Raw genomic sequence first — 20416 nt, 5'->3', positions numbered from 1 at the left:
CTGACTGATACGGTCACGTGATATGAGATCCCAGATCAGGGCGGTAGGTCAGCAGAAATGGCGCGGAGAGCGACAAAGTGAATACCGGGGGCGTGGTGTAACATGTGGGAGGCGTGGCCTACTATAGTGAGGTGGGTGGAGCGGCAGATGTGAGGAGGACATGTCCACCACTGAGGAGAGGAGATGTCTGACCAGATCTATGCAGGTGTAGAGAGGAGCGGCTGATGTGAGGAGGTGTAATGAGGAGCGGCTGATGTGAGGAGGTGTAGAGAAGAGCGGCTGATGTGAGGAGGTGTAGAGAAGAGCGGCTGATGTGAGGAGGACAGCTCCACCGCTGAGAAGAGGAGATGTCTGACCAGATCTATGGAGGTGTAGAGAAGAGCGGCTGATGTGAGGAGGACAGCTCCACCGCTGAGAAGAGGAGATGTCTGACCAGATCTATGGAGGGTTAGAGAGGAGCGGCTGATGTGAGGAGGACAGCTCCACCGCTGAGAAGAGGAGATGTCTGACCAGATCTATGGAGGTGTAGAGAGGAGCGGCTGATGTGAGGAGGTGTAGAGCGGCTGATGTGAGGAGGACAGCTCCACCGCTGAGGAGAGGCGATGTCTGACCAGATCTATGGAGGTGTAGAGAGGAGCGGCTGATGTGAGGAGGACATGTCCACCACTGAGGAGAGGCGATGTCTGACCAGATCTATGGAGGTGTAGAGAGGAGCGGCCGATGTGAGGAGGACAGCTCCACCACTGAGGAGAGGAGATGTCTGACCAGATATATGGAGGTGTAGAGAGGAGCGGCTGATGTGAGGACAGCTCCACCACTGAGGAGAGATGTCTGACCAGATATATGGCGGTGTAGAGAGGAGCGGCTGATGTGAGGAGGACATGTCCACCACTGAGGAGAGGAGATGTCTGACCAGATATATGGCGGTGTAGAGAAGAGCGGCTGATGTGAGGAGGACAGCTCCACCACTGAGGAGAGATGTCTGACCAGATCTATGGCGGTGTAGAGAAGAGCGGCTGATGTGAAGAGGACAGCTCCACCACTGCGGAGAGGATATGTCTGACCAGATCTATGGCGGTGTAGAGAAGAGCGGCTGATGTGAGGAGGTGTAGAGAAGAGCGGCTGATGTGAGGAGGTGTAGAGAAGAGCGGCTGATGTGAGGAGGTGTAGAGAAGAGCGGCTGATGTGAGGAGGTGTAGAGAAGAGCGGCTGATGTGAGGAGGTGTAGAGAAGAGCGGCTGATGTGAGGAGGTGTAGAGAAGAGCGGCTGATGTGAGGAGGTGTAGAGAAGAGCGGCTGATGTGAGGAGGTGTAGAGAAGAGCGGCTGATCTGAGGAGGACAGCTCCACCACTGAGGAGAGGAGATGTCTGACCAGATCTATGGAGGTGTAGAGAAGAGCGGCTGATGTGAGGAGGACAGCTCCACCACTGAGGAGAGGAGATGTCGGACCAGATCTATGGAGGTGTAGAGAGGAGCGGCTGATGTGAGGAGGACAGCTCCACCACTGAGGAGAGGAGATGTCTGACCAGATCTATGGAGGTGTAGAGAGGAGCGGCTGATGTGAGGAGGACAGCTCCACCGCTGAGGAGAGGAGATGTCTGACCAGATCTATGGAAGTGTAGAGAGGAGCGGCTGATGTGAGGAGGACAGCTCCACCGCTGAGGAGACGAGGTGTCTGACCAGATCTATGGAGGTGTAATGAGGAGCGGCTGATGTGAGGAGGTGTAGAGAAGAGCGGCTGATGTGAGGAGGTGTAGAGAAGAGCGGCTGATGTGAGGAGGTGTAGAGAAGAGCGGCTGATGTGAGGAGGTGTAGAGAAGAGCGGCTGATGTGAGGAGGTGTAGAGAAGAGCGGCTGATGTGAGGAGGTGTAGAGAAGAGCGGCTGATGTGAGGAGGTGTAGAGAAGAGCGGCTGATGTGAGGAGGTGTAGAGAAGAGCGGCTGATGTGAGGAGGTGTAGAGAAGAGCGGCTGATGTGAGGAGGTGTAGAGAAGAGCGGCTGATGTGAGGAGGTGTAGAGAAGAGCGGCTGATGTGAGGAGGTGTAGAGAAGAGCGGCTGATGTGAGGAGGTGTAGAGAAGAGCGGCTGATGTGAGGAGGTGTAGAGAAGAGCGGCTGATGTGAGGAGGTGTAGAGAAGAGCGGCTGATGTGAGGAGGACAGCTCCACCACTGAGGAGAGGAGATGTCTGACCAGATCTATGGAGGTGTAGAGAGGAGCGGCTGATGTGAGGAGGATAGCTCCACCGTTGAGGAGAGGCGATGTCTGACCAGATATATGGAGGTGTAGAGAGGAGCGGCTGATGTGGGGAGGAAAGCTCCACCACTGAGGAGAGGAGATGTCTGAAACAGATCTATGGAGGTGTAGAGAAGAGCGGCTGATGTGAGGAGGACAGCTCCACCACTGAGGAGAGGAGATGTCGGACCAGATCTATGGAGGTGTAGAGAGGAGCGGCTGATGTGAGGAGGAAAGCTCCACCACTGAGGCGAGGAGATGTCTGACCAGATCTATGGAGGTGTAGAGAGGAGCGGCTGATGTGAGGAGGACAGCTCCACCACTGAGGAGAGGCAATGTCTGACCAGATATATGGAGGTGTAGAGAGGAGCGGCTGATGTGAGGAGGAAAGCTCCACCACTGAGGAGAGGCAATGTCTGACCAGATATATGGAGGTGTAGAGAGGAGTGGCTGATGTGAGGAGGACAGCTCCACCACTGCGGAGAGGAGATGTCAGACCAGATCTATGGAGGTGTAGAGAGGAGCGGCTGATGTGAGGAGGACAGCTCCACCACTGAGGAGAGGAGATGTCTGACCAGATATATGGAGGTGTAGAGAGGAGCGGCTGATGTGGGGAGGAAAGCTCCACCACTGAGGAGAGGAGATGTCTGAACAGATCTATGGAGGTGTAGAGAAGAGCGGCTGATGTGAGGAGGACAGCTCCACCACTGAGGAGAGGAGATGTCGGACCAGATCTATGGAGGTGTAGAGAGGAGCGGCTGATGTGAGGAGGAAAGCTCCACCACTGAGGCGAGGAGATGTCTGACCAGATCTATGGAGGTGTAGAGAGGAGCGGCTGATGTGAGGAGGACAGCTCCACCACTGAGGAGAGGCAATGTCTGACCAGATATATGGAGGTGTAGAGAGGAGCGGCTGATGTGAGGAGGAAAGCTCCACCACTGAGGAGAGGCAATGTCTGACCAGATATATGGAGGTGTAGAGTGGAGTGGCTGATGTGAGGAGGACAGCTCCACCACTGCGGAGAGGAGATGTCGGACCAGATCTATGGAGGTGTAGAGAGGAGCGGCTGATGTGAGGAGGACAGCTCCACCACTGAGGAGAGGAGATGTCTGACCAGATATATGGAGGTGTAGAGAGGAGCGGCTGATCTGAGGAGGACAGCTCCACCACTGAGGAGAGGAGATGTCTGACCAGATCTATGGAGGTGTAGAGAAGAGCGGCTGATGTGAGGAGGACAGCTCCACCACTGAGGAGAGGAGATGTCTGACCAGATCTATGGAGGTGTAGAGAAGAGCGGCTGATGTGAGGAGGACAGCTCCACCACTGAGGAGAGGAGATGTCTGACCAGATCTATGGAGGTGTAGAGAGGAGCGGCTGATGTGAGGAGGACAGCTCCACCACTGAGGAGAGGAGATGTCTGACCAGATCTATGGAGGTGTAGAGAAGAGCGGCTGATGTGAGGAGGACAGCTCCACCACTGAGGAGAGGAGATGTCTGACCAGATCTATGGAGGTGTAGAGAGGAGCGGCTGATGTGAGGAGGACAGCTCCACCGCTGAGGAGACGAGGTGTCTGACCAGATCTATGGAGGTGTAATGAGGAGCGGCTGATGTGAGGAGGTGTAGAGAAGAGCGGCTGATGTCAGAGGTGTAGAGAAGAGGGTGATGTGAGGAGGTGTAGAAGAGCGGCTGATGTGAGGAGGTGTAGAGAAGAGCGGCTGATGTGAGGAGGTGTAGAGAAGAGCGGCTGATGTGAGGAGGTGTAGAGAAGAGCGGCTGATGTGAGGAGGTGTAGAGAAGAGCGGCTGATGTGAGGAGGTGTAGAGAAGAGAGGCTGATGTGAGGAGGTGTAGAGAAGAGCGGCTGATGTGAGGAGGACAGCTCCACCACTGAGGAGAGGAGATGTCTGACCAGATCTATGGAGGTGTAGAGAGGAGCGGCTGATGTGAGGAGGACAGCTCCACCACTGCGGAGAGGAGATGTCAGACCAGATCTATGGAGGTGTAGAGAGGAGCGGCTGATGTGAGGAGGACAGCTCCACCACTGAGGAGAGGAGATGTCTGACCAGATCTATGGAGGTGTAGAGAAGAGCGGCTGATGTGAGGAGGACAGCTCCACCACTGAGGAGAGGAGATGTCGGACCAGATCTATGGAGGTGTAGAGAGGAGCGGCTGATGTGAGGAGGAAAGCTCCACCACTGAGGCGAGGAGATGTCTGACCAGATCTATGGAGGTGTAGAGAGGAGCGGCTGATGTGAGGAGGACAGCTCCACCACTGAGGAGAGGCGATGTCTGACCAGATATATGGAGGTGTAGAGAGGAGCGGCTGATGTGAGGAGGAAAGCTCCACCACTGAGGAGAGGCAATGTCTGACCAGATATATGGAGGTGTAGAGAGGAGTGGCTGATGTGAGGAGGACAGCTCCACCACTGCGGAGAGGAGATGTCAGACCAGATCTATGGAGGTGTAGAGAGGAGCGGCTGATGTGAGGAGGACAGCTCCACCACTGAGGAGAGGAGATGTCTGACCAGATATATGGAGGTGTAGAGAGGAGCGGCTGATCTGAGGAGGACAGCTCCACCACTGAGGAGAGGAGATGTCTGACCAGATATATGGAGGTGTAGAGAGGAGCGGCTGATCTGAGGAGGACAGCTCCACCACTGAGGAGAGGAGATGTCTGACCAGATCTATGGAGGTGTAGAGAAGAGCGGCTGATGTGAGGAGGACAGCTCCACCACTGAGGAGAGGAGATGTCTGACCAGATCTATGGAGGTGTAGAGAAGAGCGGCTGATGTGAGGAGGACAGCTCCACCACTGAGGAGAGGAGATGTCTGACCAGATCTATGGAGGTGTAGAGAGGAGCGGCTGATGTGAGGAGGACAGCTCCACCACTGAGGAGAGGAGATGTCTGACCAGATCTATGGAGGTGTAGAGAAGAGCGGCTGATGTGAGGTGGACAGCTCCACCACTGAGGAGAGGAGATGTCTGACCAGATCTATGGAGGTGTAGAGAGGAGCGGCTGATGTGAGGAGGACAGCTCCACCACTGAGGAGAGGAGATGTCTGACCAGATCTATGGAGGTGTAGAGAAGAGCGGCTGATGTGAGGAGGACAGCTCCACCACTGAGGAGAGGAGATGTCTGACCAGATCTATGGAGGTGTAGAGAGGAGCGGCTGATGTGAGGAGGACAGCTCCACCGCTGAGGAGACGAGGTGTCTGACCAGATCTATGGAGGTGTAATGAGGAGCGGCTGATGTGAGGAGGTGTAGAGAAGAGCGGCTGATGTGAGGAGGTGTAATGAGGAGCGGCTGATGTGAGGTGTAATGAGGAGCGGCTGATGTGAGGAGGTGTAATGAGGAGCGGCTGATGTGAGGAGGTGTAATGAGGAGCGGCTGATGTGAGGAGGTGTAATGAGGAGCGGCTGATGTGAGGAGGTGTAGAGAAGAGCGGCTGATGTGAGGAGGTGTAGAGAAGAGCGGCTGATGTGAGGAGGACAGCTCCATCGCTGAGGAGAGGAGGTGCCTGACCAGATATATGGAGGTGTAGAGAGGAGCGTCTGATGTGAGGAGGACAGCTCCACCACTGAGGAGAGGAGATGTCTGACCAGATCTATGGAGGTGTAGAGAGGAGCGGCTGATGTGAGGAGGATAGCTTGGGGTTGGGGCTGTTAGAGAAGTGTATGTCAAACCTGTGCCCCAGCTAACAAAATAACTTTCTTGTTGTACTTCTGGACTATCATGTCCTTTCTTCCTCAGTAATAAAAACCAGAAGGCTTTGATTCTGTCTCCTCCTTCTGTCAGTCCACAATAAGCTTACTCAGGAACATCATGGCATTTCTAGGTCTCTTGAGGGCCATTATTCCTGTGGTCATCTGGACCCAGGCCTAGTATTACAGGTATTTGTCCCCTCATCTTGGGACAGAACTTCATCCTCATTGGACAAAAAGTGAAAATTCCAACTCATATCAAAAGCAATCGTCTACGGGGACTTCTGGCATCAAGAAAACCATGTGGCAATTACCACAGATTCCAGCAGGTGGGGCTGCGGAGCTCACACCTTAAATCTGATTGTTCAAGGCACATGGAACACAGAACCGAGCATGGCCTCATCCAACCTAAACTCACAGCTATCAGACTCTCATATCCCTCCACTCCTCTACAAAGCCCCGTAATTATGGATCGGCCAATATTCATGATTTCCAAAGTTATTGGTAACGGCATCTAACCTTGCCGATAATGCGTCCAGCACACTATCACAAAACAAACATGAGCATACTGCAGTCAGCGCGCCATCACAGAACACGAGCATACTGCAGTCAGCGCGCCATCACAGAACACGAGCATACTGCAGTCAGCGCGCCATCACAGAACACGAGCATACTGCAGTCAGCGCTCCATCACAGAACACGAGCATACTGCAGTCAGCGCGCCATCACAGAACACGAGCATACTGCAGTCGGCGCGCCATCACAGAACACGAGCATACTGCAGTCGGCGCGCCATCACAGAACACGAGCATACTGCAGTCAGCGCGCCATCACAGAACACGAGCATACTGCAGTCAGCGCGCCATCACAGAACACGAGCATACTGCAGTCAGCGCGCCATCACAGAACACGAGCATACTGCTGTCAGCGCGCCATCACAGAACACGAGCATACTGCTGTCAGCGCGCCATCACAGAACACGAGCATACTGCTGTCAGCGCGCCATCACAGAACACGAGCATACTGCTGTCAGCGCGCCATCACAGAACACGAGCATACTGCAGTCAGCGCGCCATCACAGAACACGAGCATACTGCAGTCAGCGCGCCATCACAGAACACGAGCATACTGCAGTCAGCGCGCCATCACAGAACACGAGCATACTGCTGTCAGCGCGCCATCACAGAACACGAGCATACTGCAGTCAGCGCGCCATCACAGAACACGAGCATACTGCAGTCAGCGCGCCATCACAGAACACGAGCATACTGCAGTCAGCGCGCCATCACAGAACACGAGCATACTGCAGTCAGCGCGCCATCACAGAACACGAGCATACTGCTGTCAGCGCGCCATCACAGAACACGAGCATACTGCTGTCAGCGCGCCATCACAGAACACGAGCATACTGCAGTCAGCGCGCCATCACAGAACACGAGCATACTGCAGTCAGCGCGCCATCACAGAACACGAGCATACTGCTGTCAGCGCGCCATCACAGAACACGAGCATACTGCAGTCAGCGCGCCATCACAGAACACGAGCATACTGCAGTCAGCGCGCCATCACAGAACACGAGCATACTGCTGTCAGCGCGCCATCACAGAACACGAGCATACTGCAGTCAGCGCGCCATCACAGAACACGAGCATACTGCAGTCAGCGCGCCATCACAGAACACGAGCATACTGCAGTCAGCGCTCCGTCACAGAACACGAGCATACTGCAGTCAGCGCGCCGTCACAGAACACGAGCATACTGCAGTCAGCGCGCCATCACAGAACACGAGCATACTGCAGTCGGCGCGCCATCACAGAACACGAGCATACTGCAGTCGGCGCGCCATCACAGAACACGAGCATACTGCAGTCAGCGCGCCATCACAGAACACGAGCATACTGCAGTCAGCGCGCCATCACAGAACATGAGCATACTGCAGTCAGCGCGCCATCAGAACACGAGCATACTGCAGTCAGCGCGCCATCACAGAACACGAGCATACTGCTGTCAGCGCGCCATCACAGAACACGAGCATACTGCAGTCAGCGCGCCATCACAGAACACGAGCATACTGCTGTCAGCGCGCCATCACAGAACACGAGCATACTGCTGTCAGCGCACTATCACAGAACACGAGCATACTGCTGTCAGCGCGCCATCACAGAACACGAGCATACTGCAGTCAGCGCGCCATCACAGAACACGAGCATACTGCAGTCAGCGCGCCATCACAGAACACGAGCATAGTGCTGTCAGCGCGCCATCACAGAACACGAGCATACTGCAGTCAGCGCGCCATCACAGAACACGAGCATACTGCAGTCGGCGCACCATCACAGAACACGAGCATACTGCAGTCAGCGCGCCATCACAGAACACGAGCATACTGCAGTCAGCGCACTATCACAGAACACGAGCATACTGCAGTCAGCGCGCCATCACAGAACACGAGCATACTGCAGTCGGCGCGCCATCGCAGAACACGAGCATACTGCTGTCGGCGTGCCGTCACAGAACACGAGCATACTGCAGTCAGCGCGCCATCACAGAACACGAGCATAGTGCTGTCAGCGCGCCATCACAGAACACGAGCATACTGCAGTCGGCGCGCCATCGCAGAACACGAGCATACTGCTGTCGGCGCGCCGTCACAGAACACGAGCATACTGCTGTCAGCGCGCTCGTGTTCCCTCAGCAGCACAGGGGAGGAGTCACTCTCTCGCTCCCCCTGTGCCGCGCTACCAATAAGGAGAGACGGGAGGAGGAGGGGCGGGCGCACTGCGCTGTTATTGGACAGCGCTACAGCCGGGGAGATGGAACGCCCAGGAGAGAAGCTGATGTCTCCTCCCTGGTGTTCCGATGCTAGTGATTAGCATACAGTGCAGGAGAAGGTAACGGGGCCACAGCAGCGGAGCGGCGCCCAGATATAATAGTAAGTGCAGGGACAACCCCATGTTCTGCTACTTAGTTTGGACCCATGAAAGGTCCTCCTTAACGTTTAATACAAATGCAGGAGGCTGGGTGCAGAATCACAGAGTCGTCGCCCAGCCTCTATTAAAGGAAGCCGCTGATCGCAGCAGTTAACCCCTCAGGTGTGGCACCTGAGGGGTTAACCGCTGATCGCAGCTCCCTGTCAGAGGTAGGGCGACGACTATGTGATTCTGCCGCCGACACACCCGCCTCCTGTATTAACTGTAGATATCATTGGTGGCGCAGTGCGCCCTCCTCCCCCCAGTATTAGAATCATTGGTGGCAGCGGCCACAGGGTCCCCTCTCCTCCTTCTCATCGGTGGTGCAGCGGCTGCTTCTGATCGGAGCCCCAGCAGTGTAATCCCGGAGCTCCGATCGGTTACCATGGCAGCCAGGACGCTACTGCAGCTGTCCGTGGGAACCTCCCTGCTGCTGTGTGCCCTATCTTCTGGGAGACACCGATGTCATTTCCCATCAAAAAATTACTTGCTGGTTAAATAAAAGTAACTAAGTCAAAATTTGCCAGGAGTATGAATAATTATGGGCAGCGCTGTACAGGGCAGCAGGGGGTGTGCGAGGTCCTAGTCACCACAATACAGCTCTATCGGGGGAATAGGACAAGGGGTTAAAATATCCCAGGTTCTGGCCCCTAAGGGGGGAAATAGTTATTAAATAAAAAAAAGTGTAAAAAACACCAAAATATTAAGTATAAATCTTCCCCTTTTCCGATTTTACATATAAAATATATAAACAATAAATAAACATATCACATATCGCCACGACCGAAAATATAAAAAATATCTGTGTGGTGAACGCTGTAACAGAAAAAACATATTTTTTTTTAATGACAAAGCACCGAATATCGGTATAAGTTATCGGCCCGAAAGTTCAGGTTATCGGTATTGGCTCTAAAAATCTATATCAGTCGATCCTTACCTGTAATGTCAAAGCTCTATCAGAGCCATAACCCTATCAGAGCCTCCTGCAGGCGGCGTGCTCCAGTCCTCCTGCAGGCGGCGTGCTCCAGTCCTCCTGCAGGCGGCGTGCTCCAGTCCTCCTGCAGGCGGCGTGCTCCAGTCCTCCTGCAGGCGGCGTGCTCCAGTCCTCCTGCAGGCGGCGTGCTCCAGTCCTCCTGCAGGCGGCGTGCTCCAGTCCTCCTGCAGGCGGCGTGCTCCAGTCCTCCTGCAGGCGGCGTGCTCCAGTCCTCCTGCAGGTGATGTGCTCCAGTCCTCCTGCAGGTGGTGTGCTCCAGTGCAGGTGGTGTGCTCCAGTCCTCCTGCAGGCGGCGTTGCTCCAGTCCTCCTGCAGGCGGCGTGCTCCAGTCCTCCTGCAGGCGGCGTGCTCCAGTCCTCCTGCAGGCGGCGTGCTCCAGTCCTCCTGCAGGCGGCGTGCTCCAGTCCTCCTGCAGGCGGCGTGCTCCAGTCCTCCTGCAGGCGGCGTGCACCAGTCCTCCTGCAGGCGGCGTGCTCCAGTCCTCCTGCAGGCGGCGTGCTCCAGTCCTCCTGCAGGCGGCGTGCTCCAGTCCTCCTGCAGGCGGCGTGCTCCAGTCCTCCTGCAGGCGGTGTGCTCCAGTCCTCCTGCAGGTGGCGTGCTCCAGTCCTCCTGCAGGCTGCGTGCTCCAGTCCTCCTGCAGGCGGCGTGCTCCAGTCCTCCTGCAGGCGGCGTGCTCCAGTCCTCCTGCAGGCGGTGTGCTCCAGTCCTCCTGCAGGTGATGTGCTCCAGTGCAGGTGGCGTGCTCCAGTCCTCCTGCAGGTTGTATGCTCCAGTGCAGCTGGTGTGCTCCAGTGCAGGTGGCGTGCTTAAGGAAAAGGGGGTCGCTCAAAGCCACTGGTCTCCTGTTCAGCCTCAAGCCGATCACATCAAATATTTACCTGAGGACCTGGGGAGCATTCTGATGGGATTCAAGTAATTCCCCCGACGTCCCTATTATTTATCGGTTGTGATAAAAGCCTTCCGTTGGATTTACACTCTCCGAGCAGAAGCCAAGTGGTCCTTCTCGTCAGTCGTCTGCTCGTTCAGAAGTGCAGCATTTACATACAGCGATCCCCTCCACAGTATGAGGACGACTGATGGAGTAATGGTTGCTTCAGCTGCCCGTTCCTCGGATTCTCTGTGGCAGCTTTAGACGGGCCAATTATCAGTTGGAGCCCGACAACCGGCCCAAACATCAGGCCATGTCAACCCAGCATTGGACCAAACACACTGAAGGTTCAAAAAGTGTCACCAAAAGGTTTTTCTGCTAGTTAAATCCAGACATCTAATCTCTAATCCGTTTTCTGATTGCAGATAGTTTCCCGAGCAGGGCGGACATCTTGCATTACAGCAGCCACACGGGCCACAGACACAATGGACAGGAGTGGACCTCCTTGCCTTCTATAGGCATGCTTGGTGATGTGCAGACGTCAGGAAGGAGTCGATAAGCTACTGTGAAAGATGGATCCTGTGTGCTGTCATTCTAATCCTGCCTGTAATGACAAGCAGATAACTGCCATCACGTGGTCTGCACAGAACAGAGCGGCGAAAACCAGAGGATTTTATAGTTTTTGTTGACAGACATTGATATGGAAAACAACATGATTTCAGTCGGCCCAGCAGGGCTACCCTTAAAGGTTCCGTTACAGGAGCTGGAAGACTTCCCACCGCAGAACGGCAACTGTTATCGGACTGTGCGTCTTCTAACTCAGTGTTTCCCAACCAGCGTGCCTCCAGCTGTTGCAAAACTACAACTCCCAGCATGCCCGCACAGCCTTTGGCTGTGCAGGCATGTTGGGAGTTGTAGTTTTGCAACACCTGGAGGCACACTGGTTGGGAAACACTGTTCTAACTCACTGGCCAAGGTGGGATTTACGTGTCACTGTCACCTTGGTTTTGTCCATCTCCTTCTTCGGAGACAGACAGTAAATCTCCTAATCTGGAGGCCACAAAACAGTGCAGGAAAGGCCTTCTTCTCCACTAGGGCTGAAAAAAATTCTCGACACAAAAAATTAGCATCGTGGATTTGTTTGTGTCATGTGACCACGGAGCAGGAGTGAAGCACTTGCTATTACTTACCGCTCCATGGTCACCCGCCGGCCTGCACTGGATCCTGACACATCATAGTGCACGTGAGCGCGAACTATGACCCGGTGCTGTGTGACGTCAGTGCAGCGCGCAGAGAAGAAGGTGGAGGAGCTGTGGAGCAGCGCCCCTACAGGAAAGGTGGGTACTGCCACTGGGGACATGGCGGGGTGAGGCAGAGCTGAAGGCACTGGGGGAACGGAGCTGATGGCACCGGGGGGAACTGAAGCTCTTGGGCTGATCGCACAGGGGGGAACGAAGGGTGTTGGGGTCTGATGAGTTTTTATAAAGGAAAACAGTCCATTCATTCACTTTTTCTTATTAGATTACTCGATTAATCGTAAAAAAATACATCGATAGAATACTCGATTTCTAAAATAATCGTTTGCTGCATCCCTATTCTCCAGTACTAAGGAACTAGCTAACACAGGTACCACTGCCCGATGGATAAGAGCTTTTATTCTTGTCAGAGAGACCTGACCCGTCCTGAAGGCAGAGAGTGCTGCTAGTGATGGAGTCAGGCCACCACCGGGACTAAGTCAATGACATTACTGCCATTTGGCCACAAATTATCGTCAGCAGCCCCCCCCCCCCCCCAGCTGGTGCCCACCTTTAGGTTACGGTAATGTCGCCCACCACAGTAATAACAATTGTGGATATCAGAAATATTTAATAAAATAGAGCTCTGAATATAAAATAATAAGTTATAATGGAGGATTGTCTCGGCCTCGCCGCTCCCACGACTCATCCCAGCCCATTCCAACCCTTGTGGAGACGGAGGGAAAGCCACTGGCGCTGGTTGTGGGGGAGGTAGGAGTCGTGGCTGTGCCTCGGCTGCTGTGCAGGATAATTATGGCTCCACACCCTGCGCCCCAGACTGTCCAGACTCTGCAGACTATCCGATACGCTGTCCACGGTGGTGCGACACAGGGGAGGACCTGACCATGAGAAGACAGCAAATTAATGATAAAAAAAACAACTCACGAGAAGCATGAAGGACACAGCGCCTACTCACAGCAGAAGACGGAGCAACCGCGGGTCTGCAGGTAAGTCTTACGAGACGGCTGCTGCAGGAGGCACACAATGGCGTTATCTGCTTGCTGGAAAACCGGGAGAGACAGCACCGCCTGGAGCACTTCTGGAGACAGCCCAAGCTCTGGAGACTTCAGCAGCTCACGGACACTCTCAAAATCACATCTGAGTTGTAGTGCTCCCTGCAAACTGAGAGACAGATGCTGAGCACAGAATGGAGGAGACGAAGCTTAGAAACCTTCTCCACAACAAAGAGACGTCAACGTGACTCCTCAAGAGACTGCAGACATAATGACCTCTCCTCAAGAGAAGAGACAGTAGACACCAACAGAACAACCTCTCCTCAGGACAAGAGACAACTGGGCAGGACTTCCAGGGTAGCCTCTCATTACACACCTGAATCTTGGCCTCTCCTGAAGGATATGTTCCATCCAGGCTTCCATGAACACCCCAACGCTAAGGCACACGGCAGACATCTGTTCTTCCAGAGACAGAGGACGGACTCCATCCAGGAGCGGTACCAGCACTGCATTCACTGCAGCCCGAGCGTACTCACTGGGAACCAGGTCAGGACCTGCGGGGAAAACACGGGAGAACAATCTCAGCCATCTCCGCATGTAGACACAGGCTCAGTGGCCATATCAGCAGACTGCTGTCCGCTCACTAACATCTCGACTCACCGTCCACCCTCTTCCCTCTCCAGTGACGTCCGGCCGGCATCGTGTGCTGGAAAATATCCTGAGCATGATGAGTGCACACAGCGCCCAGGAGGCGGGGCACACACAAGGCCACGCCCTGCAAAGAGGAGGGGGTACAGTAACTATGGGCAGCATACGGGGGCCCTCTAGTTCTCGGCACGTGTTCCTGCGGGGCAGTCGGCGCCCTCTCTCCACACTGCACAGCGGAGGCCATGTACTCACCTCCAGGCTCTCCACCACGTTCTGTAGCTTAACGCACAGTCGTTGGCTCACAGGAGACCATTCCACGCCACGTGCAGCCGCATTCACACTGCGCATCTGGTCTTTTATCACCTGAGATACAGATCAGCGTTAAAAGATGAGCGGAGACACCTTCAGTGGGTGACAAGACGAGGTACGACCCATTCTTACTGGAAGATCTCCGTGACTTATCAGCAGCAGATGACCCAGAGACCCGGAGCTATTGTAGACCTGAGAGCGGCTCCTCAGCCACAAATCGCAGAGCTGCAGGGACGCCACGCAACGGCTGAGGACGGCCTGCTGACCGGAGACGTCGCCTGCTGCAGAAACAACACCAAGGATGAGGTCAGAGGCTCGAGGTGACGCCTGCCCGGGTACACAGTGACGTGGCATCTTACCAGAGCTCAGAGCATGCAGCAGCACCGATGACTCCTGGCACACTGTAACGAGGGCCTCAGAGGTTCTGCTGTGTGTCCTACGGGCCCCGGCATCCAGCAGCGAAGTCACACACTTATCTGTAAGAGCCAAACTCAACGCCCGACACATCCCTGCGGAGGACAGAAGGTCAGAGCACGACTCTGTGCACCCGACGTGCGCCCCGCTCCCAGCAGCCTGCTTCTCTCGCTGTCCCATCCAGTAATGTAGGGCAGGCCTCGCTGCTGGGCCCCCAGAAACGCGTTGCCCGCTCTTACCTGTGTCCCAGGAGATGAAGGCCGCGGTGCACAGTAAGTGATGACAGAGGTGGCGGCCCGATTCTCGGCACTGCTCGGGGACAGCGTCTATATCATACAGAAAGTTATAATCACCTAAAGCTGCCCCGATATCACATGGACAACATCTCCCCAGCAAAGGGGCCCCTGACAGAGAATGTTACAGGACATAGTGAGAGGGGCCCCTGACAGAGAATGTTACAGGACAATGTTAGTGAGAGGGGCCCCTTAGGGACACGACAGTTACCCCCCAGACACACACGTGTACAGCCTACCCGATGTCAGCATGCTCTGTAGTGACTGGATGATGGCCGTGGTCCTCTTCCCCACAGCACATGGCATCAAGCCTGGCATCGCTTGGACTCCGTGTCTGCCAGGGTACAAGGCCTGGAAGAGATAGGTGGAGAGGACCGGCCACAGGTGGCTGCAGTACTGCGCATACAGGAGTCCGTCTCTGCTGCGCAGGCTCTGGCCCTCCACCACGTGATCCAGGCCGCCCACCACCCTCAACAGAGGGGCCACCAGACCTTTATCTTCCTGAATTAGGCTCTCCAGACGGGACAAGAGCGCTCCGCTCGCCTCCTCCAGCCTGTGCGAGGAGAAGTGTCCGACCATCAGGCGCCCCCGCTCCTGGGCTATGATCTCCAGGGACCTAGTGATGGACATCAGGTACAGATCTTTCCGCGGTGCTGCCCATGGTGACACATACGTTAAGACTTTGTTGTAGATGATCAGAGCTCGGCAAAGACTCCCAGGAGCCTCTGCGGGGATCCGCGCTGCTCTACGCACTGCGCTCAGGACACGCTCCTCTGTCACTATGGCCGCCTTCACGGACATCAGCTGCAGTGTGCGGCGCATGTTCTGGAGAGAGCGGTGTAACAGCGGGGAAAGTGGACGCAGCCGCTGATCGGCCTGGACCTTCCTCTGCAATAACGCCCCGCCGTGACACAGCTCCTGCAGCCTGAGACACGTGGCCTCCAATCCAGGGAGCGCCGTCTGCTCCACCATCTTACAATATTCCAGGACTCGCATCTGATGGAAGACAAACTCCTGCGCAAGTGTGAGGAGGCGCCGCTGCCGGCGGAGGAACTGCAGCGATGCATCGTGTCTGCCTGGATCACTGTGCGTCGGCTCCTCCCCTTCACCGATGACGTCACACGGCGACTGTGCACTCTGGAGCAGAACTGAAGAACGGAGCGAGGAGGCGGAGCCTAAAGATACAGAGAGTAAATACAAAGGGGCCCCGAGGGTCCTACAGAGCACAGAACCCCCCAGAGAAGGCAGAGACCTCTCCCCCCAAAAGAGGATTCCCAGAAGCAGGAAATAACAGAGCAGAGGAGACCCTGACCAGAGCGCGGGGGAGAATGGGGGCGTTCACCTTGTAGGAAGCCATGTCTGCATTCAGACCAGGGCGCCTCACGTCTCCTCATTGGCTCAAGGTGATGGGAAGAACTCGGCTGCTCGGCTCCTTCATCGTCAGATCCATCGTCTGAAAGAAAAGAAGCCATTTACTAGGGATCAGGGCGAGCGTCACCGTCCGCAGCGGCCGAGCCCAGGCGCCCGTCCGCAGCGGCCGAGCCCAGATACCGTCCGCAGTCCGCAGCGGCCGAGCCCAGATACCGTCCGCAGTCCGCAGCGGCCGAGCCCAGATACCGTCCGCAGTCCGCAGCGGCCGAGCCCAGATACCGTCCGCAGTCCGCAGCGGCCGAGCCCAGATACCGTCCGCAGTCCGCAGCGGCCGAGCCCAGATACCGTCCGCAGTCCGCAGCGGCCGAGCCCAGATACCGTCCGCAGTCCGCAGCGGCCGAGCCCAGATACCGTCCGCAGTCCGCAGCGCCCGAGCCCAGATACCGTCCGCAGTCCGCAGCGGCCGAGCCCAGATACCGTCCGCAGCGGCCGAGCCCAGATACCGTCCGCAGTCCGCAGCGGCCGAGCCCAGATACCGTCCGCAGTCCGCAGCGGCCGAGCCCAGATACCGTCCGCAACGGCCGAGCCCAGATACCGTCCGCAACGGCCCGAGCCCAGATACCGTCCGCAGTCCGCAACGGCCCGAGCCCAGATACCGTCCGCAACGGCCCGAGCCCAGATACCGTCCGCAACGGGCCGAGCCCAGATACCGTCCGCAACGGCCCGAGCCCAGATACCGTCCGCAACGGCCCGAGCCCAGATACCGTCCGCAACGGCCCGAGCCCAGATACCGTCCGCAACGGCCCGAGCCCAGATACCGTCCGCAACGGCCCGAGCCCAGATACCGTCCGCAACGGCCCGAGCCCAGATACCGTCCGCAACGGCCCGAGCCCAGATACCGTCCGCAACGGCCCGAGCCCAGATACCGTCCGCAACGGCCCGAGCCCAGATACCGTCCGCAACGGCCCGAGCCCAGATACCGTCCGCAACGGCCCGAGCCCAGATACCGTCCGCAGTCCGCAGCGGCCGAGCCCAGATACCGTCCGCAGTCTGTAACAGCACAGATACAGTCCGCAACAGCCGAGCCCAGATACCGTCCGTAACAGCCGAGCCCAGATACCGTCCGTAACAGCCGAGCCCAGATACCATCCGCAGTCCGCAACAGCCGAGCCCAGATACCGTCCGCAGTCCGCAACAGCCGAGCCCAGATACCGTCCGCAGTCCGCAACAGCCGAGCCCAGATACCGTCCGCAGTCCGCAACAGCCGAGCCCAGATACCGTCCGCAGTCCGCAACAGCCGAGCCCAGATACCGTCCGCAGTCCGCAACAGCCGAGCCCAGATACCGTCCGCAGTCCGCAACAGCCGAGCCCAGATACCGTCCGCAGTCCGCAACAGCCGAGCCCAGATACCGTCCGCAGTCCGCAACAGCCGAGCCCAGATACCGTCCGCAGTCCGCAACAGCCGAGCCCAGATACCGTCCGCAACAGCCGAGCCCAGATACCGTCCGCAACAGCCGAGCCCAGATACCGTCCGCAACAGCCGAGCCCAGATACCGTCCGCAACAGCCGAGCCCAGATACCGTCCGCAACAGCCGAGCCCAGATACCGTCCGCAACAGCCGAGCCCAGATACCGTCCGCAACAGCCGAGCCCAGATACCGTCCGCAACAGCCGAGCCCAGATACCGTCCGCAACAGCCGAGCCCAGATACCGTCCGCAACAGCCGAGCCCAGATACCGTCCGCAACAGCCGAGCCCAGATACCGTCCGCAACAGCCGAGCCCAGATACCGTCCGCAGTCCGCAACAGCCGAGCCCAGATACCGTCCGCAGTCCGCAACAGCCGAGCCCAGATACCGTCCGCAGTCCGCAACAGCCGAGCCCAGATACCGTCCGCAGTCCGCAACAGCCGAGCCCAGATACCGTCCGCAGTCCGCAACAGCCGAGCCCAGATACCGTCCGCAACAGCCGAGCCCAGATACCGTCCGCAGTCCGCAACAGCCGAGCCCAGATACCGTCCGCAGTCCGCAACAGCCGAGCCCAGATACCGTCCGCAGTCCGCAACAGCCGAGCCCAGATACCGTCCGCAGTCCGCAACAGCCGAGCCCAGATACCGTCCGCAGTCCGCAACAGCCGAGCCCAGATACCGTCCGCAGTCCGCAACAGCCGAGCCCAGATACCGTCCGCAGTCCGCAACAGCCGAGCCCAGATACCGTCCGCAGTCCGCAACAGCCGAGCCCAGATACCGTCCGCAGTCCGCAACAGCCGAGCCCAGATACCGTCCGCAGTCCGCAACAGCCGAGCCCAGATACCGTCCGCAGTCCGCAACAGCCGAGCCCAGATACCGTCCGCAGTCCGCAACAGCCGAGCCCAGATACCGTCCGCAGTCCGTAACAGCCGAGCCCAGATACCGTCCGCAGTCCGCAACAGCCGAGCCCAGATACCGTCCGCAGTCCGCAACAGCCGAGCCCAGATACCGTCCGCAGTCCGTAACAGCCGAGCCCAGATACCGTCCGCAGTCCGCAACAGCCGAGCCCAGATACCGTCCGCAGTCCGTAACAGCCGAGCCCAGATACCGTCCGCAGTCCGCAACAGCCGAGCCCAGATACCGCCCGCAGTCCGTAACAGCCGAGCCCAGATACCGTCCGCAGTCCGTAACAGCCGAGCCCAGATACCGTCCGCAGTCCGCAACAGCCGAGCCCAGATACCGTCCGCAGTCCGTAACAGCCGAGCCCAGATACCGTCCGCAGTCCGTAACAGCCGAGCCCAGATACCGTCCGCAGTCCGTAACAGCCGAGCCCAGATACCGTCCGCAGTCCGTAACAGCCGAGCCCAGATACCGTCCGCAGTCCGCAACGGCCGAGCCCAGATACCGTCCGCAGTCCGCAGCGGCCGAGCCCAGATACCGTCCGCAGTCCGCAACAGCCGAGCCCAGATACCGTCCGCAGTCCGTGAGCCCAGATACCGTCCGCAGTCCGCAACAGCCGAGCCCAGATACCGTCCGCAGTCCGTAACAGCCGAGCCCAGATACCGTCCGCAACAGCCGAGCCCAGATACCGTCCGCAGTCCGTAACAGCCGAGCCCAGATACCGTCCGCAGTCCGTAACAGCCGAGCCCAGATACCGTCCGCAGTCCGTAACAGCCGAGCCCAGATACCGTCCGCAGTCCGTAACAGCCGAGCCCAGATACCGTCCGCAGTCCGTAACAGCCGAGCCCAGATACCGTCCGCAGTCCGTAACAGCCGAGCCCAGATACCGTCCGCAGTCCGTAACAGCCGAGCCCAGATACCGTCCGCAGTCCGCAACAGCCGAGCCCAGATACCGTCCGCAGTCCGTAACAGCCGAGCCCAGATACCGTCCGCAGTCCGCAACGGCCGAGCCCAGATACCGTCCGCAGTCCGTAACAGCCGAGCCCAGATACCGTCCGCAGTCCGCAACAGCCGAGCCCAGATACCGTCCGCAGTCCGTAACAGCCGAGCCCAGATACGGACTGCGGACGGTATCTGGGCTCGGCTGTTGCGGACTGCGGACGGTATCTGGGCTCGGCTGTTACGGACTGCGGACGGTATCTGGGCTCGGCTGTTGCGGACGGTATCTGGGCTCGGCTGTTACGGACTGCGGACGGTATCTGGGCTCGGCTGTTGCGGACGGTAACAGCCGAGCCCAGATACCGTCCGCAACAGCCGAGCCCAGATACCGTCCGCAGTCCGTAACAGCCGAGCCCAGATACCGTCCGCAGTCCGCAACAGCCGAGCCCAGATACCGTCCGCAGTCCGTAACAGCCGAGCCCAGATACCGTCCGCAACAGCCGAGCCCAGATACCGTCCGCAGTCCGTAACAGCCGAGCCCAGATACCGTCCGCAGTCCGCAACGGCCGAGCCCAGATACCGTCCGCAGTCCGTAACAGCCGAGCCCAGATACCGTCCGCAGTCCGTAACAGCCGAGCCCAGATACCGTCCGCAGTCCGTAACAGCCGAGCCCAGATACCGTCCGCAGTCCGCAACAGCCGAGCCCAGATACCGTCCGCAGTCCGTAACAGCCGAGCCCAGATACCGTCCGCAGTCCGCAACGGCCGAGCCCAGATACCGTCCGCAGTCCGTAACAGCCGAGCCCAGATACCGTCCGCAGTCCGTAACAGCCGAGCCCAGATAATGATAACACTATATAATATGGGGGGGGGGATCGGTTTCCTCGTTACCTCCACATATTTCCCGTCTCCAGTCTCAGAATCCACAACACAGCGGACAGGAAGCACACGTCATTAGCGGTGCGACGGGAAGTCAGGAGGTAGGGGAATGTAACGGTACATGGGCTGCAGCCCGGTGCATGCCGGGAAGTGTAGTCTGTACGGGGTGTATACCGGCTGTC

The 20416-nt window shown here is 57.5% G+C and overlaps 1 protein-coding gene across 2 annotated transcripts; it reads right to left on the bottom strand.

Annotated features, from left to right (window-relative positions):
- Nucleotides 1-12624: 12624 nt before the first annotated feature.
- CCDC142 (coiled-coil domain containing 142) lies at nt 12625-20400 on the bottom strand. 2 transcript variants are annotated; one of them, XM_044272932.1, is made up of 11 exons: nt 20247-20400; nt 16024-16134; nt 14921-15856; nt 14628-14714; nt 14334-14483; nt 14107-14255; nt 13918-14028; nt 13678-13792; nt 13394-13571; nt 12981-13186; nt 12625-12903 (listed from the first exon to the last, which is right to left on the bottom strand). In XM_044272932.1, exons 2-11 carry the CDS (start codon nt 16073-16075, stop codon nt 12710-12712), a joined length of 2178 nt encoding a protein of 725 aa, XP_044128867.1. In that variant the 5' UTR covers nt 16076-16134; nt 20247-20400; the 3' UTR covers nt 12625-12709. The 2 variants fall into 2 exon arrangements, with proteins under 2 accessions (XP_044128867.1, XP_044128868.1); XM_044272933.1 differs by lacking the exon at nt 12625-12903 and having other exon boundaries at nt 12990-13179.
- Between the last annotated feature and the right edge of the window lie 16 nt (nt 20401-20416).

The sequence above is a fragment of the Bufo gargarizans genome, unplaced genomic scaffold (assembly GCF_014858855.1).
Source record: "Bufo gargarizans isolate SCDJY-AF-19 unplaced genomic scaffold, ASM1485885v1 fragScaff_scaffold_249_pilon, whole genome shotgun sequence".
Lineage (NCBI taxonomy): Eukaryota > Metazoa > Chordata > Amphibia > Anura > Bufonidae > Bufo > Bufo gargarizans.
The sequence above is the reverse complement of the archived record's forward strand: the minus strand, read 5'-3'. Positions and strand labels throughout refer to the sequence as shown.